The sequence below is a fragment of the Oncorhynchus gorbuscha genome, linkage group LG01 (assembly GCF_021184085.1).
Source record: "Oncorhynchus gorbuscha isolate QuinsamMale2020 ecotype Even-year linkage group LG01, OgorEven_v1.0, whole genome shotgun sequence".
Taxonomy (NCBI): domain Eukaryota; kingdom Metazoa; phylum Chordata; class Actinopteri; order Salmoniformes; family Salmonidae; genus Oncorhynchus; species Oncorhynchus gorbuscha.
This window is the reverse complement of record NC_060173.1, coordinates 50,485,064-50,493,943: the sequence shown is the minus strand read 5'-3', so window position 1 is coordinate 50,493,943 and position 8,880 is coordinate 50,485,064. Positions and strand designations below refer to the sequence as shown.

Genomic DNA, 8,880 nt, shown 5'->3' with positions numbered 1-8,880 from the left:
AGCCTTTTGTTAACAACACTGTCATCTCAGATTTTCAAAATATGCTTTTCAACCATAGCAAAACAAGCATTTGTGTAAGAGTATTGATAGCTAGCATAGCATTAAGCCTAGCATTCAGCAGGCAACATTTTCACAAAAACAAGAAAAGCATTCAAATAAAATAATTTACCTTTGAAGAACTTCGGATGTTTCCAGTGAGGAGACTCTCAGTTAGATAGCAAATGTTCAGTTTTTCCAAAAATATTATTTGTGTAGGAGAAATTGCTCTGTTTTGTTCATCACGTTTAGCTGAGAAAACCCCCCGAAAATTCAGTAATCAAAACGCCTAACTTTTTCCCAAATTAACTCCATAATATCGACAGAAACATGGCAAACGTTGTTTAGAATCAATCCTCAAGGTGTTTTTCACATATCTATTCGATGATAAGTCATTTGTGGCAGTTTGGTTTATCCTCTGAATCACATGGGAAAATACATGCAGCTGGAGATTACGCACCAATTTCGACGGAGGACACCAGGCGGACACCTGGTAAATGTAGTCTCTTATGGTCAATCTTCAAATGATATGCCTACAAATACGTCACAATGCTGCAGACACCTTGGGGAAACGACAGAAAGTGTAGGCTCGTTCCTGGCGCATTCACAGCCATATAAGGAGACATTGGAACACAGCGCCTCAAAAATCTGGCTCACTTCCTGTTTGAAGTTTCATCTTGGTTTTGCCTGTAGCATTAGTTCTGTGGCACTCACAGACAATATCTTTGCAGTTTTGGAGACGTCAGAGTGTTGTCTTTCCAAAGCTGTCAATAATATGCATAGTCAAGCATCTTTTCGTGACAAAATATCTTGTTTAAAATGGGAACGTTTTTTTATCCATATATTAAAAGAGCGCCCCCTATATCCAAGAAGTTAACTCTCATTGAGACAGTATTGTGCTGAGCAGAAAAGGCTGGGGGCCAATTGGAAATATGTGTGCTCCGAGAAGACATACATTTCTCCAATTCGTTCATTGTTTGGGTTTCGCTCTCAGCTGACTAAACATTCATACTGTGCCCTAGGCAGAACTTCTCTGAAACGGCAATGATATTAAATTCTCAAACTGCGCCATTTTAAATGCGTGCCTCAGTGCATACACACAACACATTAGATGTTACGATCAAGTCGGTAAAAAGTAACATTTGTTGATGTTTCAATGGAAAGTGTTCTGAAATTCCTGACGTCATGAAACCAAAATGGCTATTGTCTCATTCAACCATTCAATTCATACAGAGATGCTTGTAATAACATGGTACCTTATGTCAAACTTGCTGAGGGCAAATTATTTTTTTTCTCTCTCTCTTTAAGATGCACACTGAAATATACACACACACGCAGACGGACACATACACAGAAAAAAAATACACACACGCACGCACGCACACATACACACACCTATTCTCTCATCCTGTGAAGGTAATCACTATTCAAACACATCACATCATGGGGAAAACACCGCACCCATCCAACCATCCTCCCTTCACTGGAAGCTGGAAGATAACGAGGAACAAGGAAACAGAGGAGTTTCACATTTGGCCAGAGGCATGTGTGTGTTTGTGTGTGTGTGCGTGCATGCGTGCGTGTGTGTGTGTGTCAAATCAAAATCGGATCACATGCACATAAAAGAGTACAGTGAAATACTTACTTGCAAGCCCTTTCCAAACAATGCAGCAATAGCAAGGTAAGGGTAAATAATATAAAATAAATAAATAAGAGAAATAAGAAAAGTACCATCATTTCAATGTGCAGGGATACTGAAGTAGTGAGATATATACATGTCAGCAGAGGTACAACAGTGGCTGTTAGCAAGATAAATAATAATAGTGTGTGTGTGTGTGTGTATGTGTGTGTGTGAGAGAGAGAGAGGAAATGAAGGGATAACACTGACAATGAACCAATCTCAGAGAGAGAGTGAGAGGAGAACATAAATTCCACAGTGACTTGGCCGTAGGTCCACTCTCTATTCCCACATCCTCTCCCTCCCTCTCTGGCTCTCGGGCTCTCTCCTCTTTCCTGTGGGACAGAGCCATGGAATTCACCTTGAACCCTTTCACATCCTGACTATGATTATAACCCTAGCACTACACCTTGCCAGGTTTTATTCTATTGTTAGAATGTGATGTATGTATGGGCACTATGTGTAATGTAGATGGGCTCCATTGACAGCATCTATTTGATCTATATCTACAGTACCAGTCAATAGTTTGGACACACCTACTCAGTCCCCATCTGTACTCCCTGTTCACCCACGACTGCGTCGCCAAACACGACTCCAACACCATCGTTAAGTTTGCTGACGACACAACAGTGGTAGGCCTGCTCATCGACAACGAGGAGACTACAGGGAGGAGGTCACAACTGGCAGTGTGGTGCCAGGACAACAACCTCTCCCTCAACGTGATCAAGACAAAGTTGCTATAGGAAAAGGAGGGCCGACCAGGCCCCCATTAACATCAACAGGGCTGTAGTGGAGCGGGTGGAGAGTTTTAAGTTCCTTGGTGTCCACATCACCAACAAACTATCATGGTCCAAACACACCGAGACAGTTGTGAAGAGGGCACGACAAAACCTTTTCCCGCTCAGCATCCTGACCGGTTGCATCACCGCCTGGTATGGCAACTGCTCGTTATCTGACCGCAAGGTGCTACAGAGGGTAGTGCGTACGGCCCAGTGCATCACTGGGGCCGAGCTTCCTGCCATCCAGGACCTATATAATAGGTGGTGTCAGAGGATAAGCCCATAAAATTGTCAAAGACCCCAGCCACCCCAGTCATAGACTGTTCTCTCTGCTACCGCACTGCAAGTGGTACCGGAGCGCCAAGACTAGGACCAAAAGTCTACTCAACATCTTCTACCCCCAAAACATAAGACTGCTGAACAATTCCTATAATCGCCACCGGACAATTTACATGGACACCCCTCCCCCCTCCCTTTTTTACACTGCTGCAACTCGCTGTTTGTTTGTTACTTGCATAGTCACTTCGCCCCCAACTACATGTACAGATGACCTCAACTAGTAGCCTGTACCCCCGCACACTGACTCGGTACCGGTACTCCCTGTATATAGCCTCATTATTGCTAGTCTTATTGTGTTACTTTTTATTATTACTTTTAATTTTAGCCTACTTGGTAAATATTTTCTTCTTCTTGAACTGCACTGTTGGTTAAGAGCTTGTAAGTAAGCATTTCACGTTAAAGTCTACACTTGCTGTATTCGGCGCATGTGACAAATAAAGTTTGATTTGAACTCAAATGAACTTATCCTCTGCAATCACAACTGATTGGCTTCACAACACATTAAGAAGGAAAGAAATTCCACAAATTAACAAGGCACCCCTGTTAATTTAAATCCATTCCAGGTGACTACCTCATGAGGCTGGTTGAGAGAATGCCAAGTGTGAAAAGCAGTCACCAAGGCAAAGGGTCGCTACTTTGACACTTTTTTGATTACTACTCTGTGTCTCACAAAGCCATGTCGGTTGGGACCAAAAATCTCAAATTTGGACTCATCAGACCAAGGACAGATTTCCACCAGTCTGATGTCCATTGCTCGGGTTTCTTGGCCCAATCAAGTCTCTTCTTATTATTGGTGTCTTTTAGTTGTGGTTTCTTTGTAGTAATTCAACCATGAAGGCCTGATTCACGCAGTCTCTTCTGAACAGTTGATGTTGAGATGTGTCTGTCACTTGAACTCTGTGAAGCATTTATTTGGGTTGCAATCAGAGGTGCAGTTAACTCTAATGAACTTATCCTCTGCAATCCGAAGTAACTCTGGGTCTTCCTTTCCTGAAGCGGTCTTCAAATTTCCTGAAATTTTCCGGATTGACTGACCTTCATGTCTTAAAGTAATGATGGACTGTCATTTCTCTTTGCTTATTTGAGCTGTTCTTGCCATAATATGGACTCGGTCTTTTATCAAATAGGGCTATCTTCTGTATACCAACCCTACCTTGTCACAACACAACTGACTGGCTCTAACTTATTAAAAATGGAAAGAAATTCCACAAATTAACTTTTAACCAGGTACAACTGTTAATTGAAATGCATTCCAGGTGACTACCTCTGAAGCTGGTTGAGAGACTGCCAAGAGTGTGCAAAGCTGTCGTCAAGGAAAACGGTGGCTACTTTGAAAGATATATTTAGATTTGTTTAGCAACTTTTTTTGGTAACTACATGATTCCATATGTGTTATTTCATAGTTTTGATGTCTTCACTATTATTCTACAATGTAGAACATAGTCAAAATAAAGAAAAACCCTTGAATGAGTAGGTGTGTCCCAACGTTTGACTGGTACTGTATACGTATTTCATGTGTTGTGGTGATTGTGCAGCCACGACGTTGAAGACACATTTCCCTTAGGGATAAAGACAGTCTGGTCATGACTTTGTTTTGACCTACAGCTGTGCTCCACCAATCCCAAGAAGGACTCACGTAAAAAACCCAAAAAAGAGAGTCAGAGAACAGTTCATATTTTTGTAATGTTTGCATTTTTGTCTCATTTTCACAAAACAGGTACAGGGGAAGGAAAAGCCTTTCAATGGAACCTGAGGTATTTTGCGTCAAGCAGCCTAAGGTATCAGGATTTTCTTTTCAAAACTTACCTAAACTCATCAATGTTCTTAGATACGTTGCTATTTACACAACATAATAATAATTATATAATAATAATAATAATAATAATAATACATCAATACCAACAATTATAGCAATCGGGACAGCCTGCATCTTCTCTTAACACGTTTTAAAATAATTATAACATCTTTTAAAAAATAGAGAGAGTAGAAGGAAAGGCTAGGAAGAGAACTGAACACAGGAAATCCAGGTCTGACCTTACAGCAGCACAAAGGTATAGGTCAAAGGTCAAAGTTCGCCATAGAGAAAAGATAACCGAAGAAAAAGAAAAGAAACACATATACGTACATCATAAATAAATAGACAATCTCGCACCAGGAGAGCAATAGCATTCATTCATTCACCTCTGAATCACAACAAATCCATTCGAGTTTCATCCCTTCCATTTTGTTTTTTTTATCATACCTTTGGAAAACAAGAGTGAGCGCGATTAGAGAGAGAGCGAGGGAGTGAGGGGGACATGCATTGTGCTGATGTGCCAGCAGTTGTGTATCCTGCTCCGGGCTTGGCTCACTGAAAGATCCCCTGAGAACAAACGAAAGGTGGCGGTGTATCTTTGTGTGTGTGGAGGGGGTTTGTTTCAGCTTTGGGCTCCTCTCACATCCCAACACTGTGTAATCCTGTGTGTGTGTGTGTGTGTGTGTGTGTGTGTGTGTGTGTGTGTGTGTGTGTGTGTGTGTGTGTGTGTGTGTGTGTGTGTGTGTGTGTGTGTGTGTGTGTGTGTGTGTGTGTGTGTGTGTGTGTGTGTGTGTGTGTGTGTGTGGAAACTAGCCAACAGAATGAGTCTAGCACTCTTGGGTGGATGTCTCTAATATTGTCAAATGTGTGGATCTACTTGCATATACCAGTAGTTGTTGTCCGTAGCCCTCGAGAAATCAACAGTCCTTCCTACAATAATGCTGCTCTTTAGAAGAGCACTGGGTTGAATAAGGTTCTTCAGTCTCCTCACACGAACAGTCTCCCAGTAGATAACCCTAATAACTGTAGGAGCCCACGATCACAAAAAAATAAACATCATAAATACACACAACTGAAGAGTCGACACAGTGAGCACAAGACGTGGAAAATATGTATTTCAGCGTCTTCTCAATGTCTTTACAAGCCAAAATACATGTTGTGTACGTCTTTTCAATGTCTTTACAAGCCAAAATACATGTTGTGTACGTCTTTTCAATGTCTTTCAAACGTGTTGTGCTCATAGGGAAGTAGCTAGAAACCCCTCAGATGACTGTTCTTCACCATACCACGTGTCTGGTTATATCACCAGGGGTTAGAGCGTGTTGGTGCCCTTAGGAAGTGGATGGGATACTTGTTTTTGAAGAGAGTGACAGAAAAGTGCATTTTAATGTCAGATGAAACCCAAAATACATCACTCTCCCTCCATATAATGAACATCACATATTGCTTGTAGTTTTGTGTGTGTTGTTGCATGTGTATGTGTTTCATAAATACCATTCAACGAAAACTGAGATTAACAAAGGAAAAAGTCCACAAAACATGATTATTTCTCATTACCAGAATGAACAGATAAAATAAATTAAAACTATGAGAAAAAAATTGTTGATTAAAAGTCCATTAAAATTGCTATATATATTCATATAGTATTTGTCTGTCTGTCGGCCAGCCACTCTGGAGCATGCTCAGTAGAGGCTGGGAGAAGGGGGGGCATGGGTGGGGTATACACAGGGGGGTGGGGTATGTGGAGGGAGACATGCGTGTACAGAACGCCACTACAGGGAGGTCGTAACTTAGACCTAACCCCTCCCCTCCCCACCGCCCCAAACCTCAGTCACGTCACACCGTTTAACACTGGAAACAAGGGAGCAGAAGAGGATTGTGGGGAAAATACACTGTCAGTCTTTATCGGTCACCATGAGTCCTCGTGGACCATGCTGGGCTGACACGCCAACAACGAGGATCCTTCACTGTTTTGATGCAGTATCACCGGTATAGTCACTTAGTAGACACTGAATGGTATCTCACTGCAGTGTGATGTGCTGTGTTTCTGGGGTATGTAGCGCTTTCAAAGTCTTTTTAATGAATGGTGGGGCAGACTGAGCCATGCTGGGGTTCACTGGGGCTGAAGTCAAGCTTTAGGAGGAAACCGCTTGGCTATATGTCTCAAATGACACCCTATAACCCAACTAGTGCTATACTTTTGGTGACATTTGTTCAAAAGTAGTGCACTATATGGGGGATAGGGAGCCCTTTGTGACTTGCCCCAGAGTCCCTTTTTGTCTAGCTGACACCATACAGAGGAAATAGTTCATAGTTCAGTGTCAGGCCCCACAGCCTCCATCTTCCCCAGAGTTTCTCTCTTTAGAGCTTTGTTTGGTAGTACTGTAGATGTACAGTAGTAGTAAATTGACAGTTGAACCTCATGTCTAGTCACAGAAACTCTCTTTCCATTTGTTTGTCTTCTCAGAGTTTGAGTCTTTAACACGGTCTGCGTAGGGATTATAAATCTCCCCCCTATGTCCTCCCCCCTCAGGTCCATTTGCCTCCCTCCTTGGGCGAGCAGGTTGTGGTCCGGAGTCCGGTTTGTCAAGATACCTCGATGATCTCCATGCTCCCGGAGAAGCTAGACTGCTTCCCAATCTTCCCTAGCTCCTCCCGGGAACGTGTCTCGGAGATGCCCTCCTCAAACTCCATCTGACAGCTGCGCCGCTTGAACTGCTTGTCGTTGCTGTTGGAGCCCGTCCCATTAGCAACGGTCGTCGAGGATGATGACGACGCTGACGACGACGACGCCGTTTTGTCCCGCGGCACTTTCTCCCGTAGCCGCACCCCTTCGCTACACCCGAACGCCACGTACGCTGAGCTGCTTCCGAATCGCACTTCCACCCCTCCTCCACCGCCGCCTCCGAGTTCCATCCCTCCTTGCCCTACCTCTTCTGTCCCAAAGTACCAGGGGGTGTCGGTGGTAGGGGTGACTGGGGTGGTCGCCTGGACTGTGTCTCTGTGTTTGGTCCACATGGTCCCAGATCCCATGGTGGGCAGGGAGAGAAGCATGGAGCCCTTCAGGCTGTCGTCCAGGCTGGGGCTCTTGTGGACGGGCAGGGAGCGTCCCAGAGCCAGGCTGAGGGACTGGGGGTGTGGGAGGTAGGAGTGGACCGGGGAGTTGCTTGTGGATCCAGCTCCACCAGATCCAGAGCCGTGCTTGGCTTTCCTCCTGGGCCTGGACAATGAGGGACCTCCAGAGCGAACACCCCCTTCACTGGGACCCCCGACGCCGAGACCTCCGATGCTACCGCCGCACCCCGGGGAGGGGAAGGGCGACTCGGCTGAGCCAGGGCTGTCCGGGGCGGGGGAGAACTGGGGACAGATGCCGTTGACAGGGGGGCTGTCCAGTTTACACAGCTTGGGCACATCCTCGGAGTGTGTGGGCGCTGCCAGGCGCGGGCAGTGTGGGCTGCTAGGGGAGTACACAGACTTGATGTCCAGGGAGAAAGAGCGCTTCAGCCGGTTGGTGTCCAGGATGCGCTCGGCTGACAGGTGGAGGCCGTTGAAGCCCTGCTGGAGGGAGGTCGGCGAGGGGAGCTTGGGTTCTGAAGGGGTCGGGGGCTCTGCTAATGAAAAGTCATGATGACCGTTGACCTCTGAACCTGAGCTGACCCCGTTGACCTCTGAACCCTGGGATTGACTTTTGCCCTCAGAGGTCTTGTCATCCGACAGGGCTTGGAGGAGCCGCAGCCCCTTCTCGAACTCCAGCAGCTGGCCCAAGAAGTTGAAGTTGGGCGATATCGAAGGCCGCCGGTCCTTCACAAACCTGGTTAGGGGGGAAACAAGTGAGCGAAATGTTAGTTCCAGTTAGAGTTGGGGATCCAGTTGCAAAGTAAAGCAAAACAAATATTTTGTAAAGTTCCTCTAAGCTACTTCCTGTGTGAACCTAATATTGATTGTTGGGTTGCATGCAGGGATACTCTGTGATTCTATCACCTTCCCCAGAGTCAGGTGAACTCGTGGATACCATTTTTATGTCTCGGTGTCCAGCATGAAGGAAGTTAGAGGTCGTTTCGCAAGCCAATGCTAACTAGCATTAGCTAGCAGATACCCATAGGCTTCCAGTTATTGCGCTGACGCTAGTTATTAATTGCGCTGGCGCTAGTTAGCAATTTCCTTCAAACTGCACACAGAGATATACAAATGGGATCCATTGGTTAATTTGACTCCGGGGAAGTAGAGAAAGGGGCTCATCGCCAAAATCCTGA

General features: G+C 45.1%; 1 protein-coding gene across 3 annotated transcripts in view; it reads right to left on the bottom strand.

The window, feature by feature from the left end:
- Nucleotides 1–4,496: 4,496 nt before the first annotated feature.
- Nucleotides 4,497–8,880, bottom strand: part of LOC124039186 (dual specificity protein phosphatase 8-like) — a 66,666-nt gene continuing 62,282 nt past the window's right edge. For all 3 annotated transcript variants that reach the window (XM_046355100.1, XM_046355108.1, XM_046355113.1), the window contains one exon: nt 4,497–8,438. In XM_046355100.1, the coding sequence (XP_046211056.1) occupies nt 7,214–8,438 (1,225 nt within the window). In that variant the 3' untranslated portion in view covers nt 4,497–7,213. The remainder of the gene's footprint in view (nt 8,439–8,880) is intronic.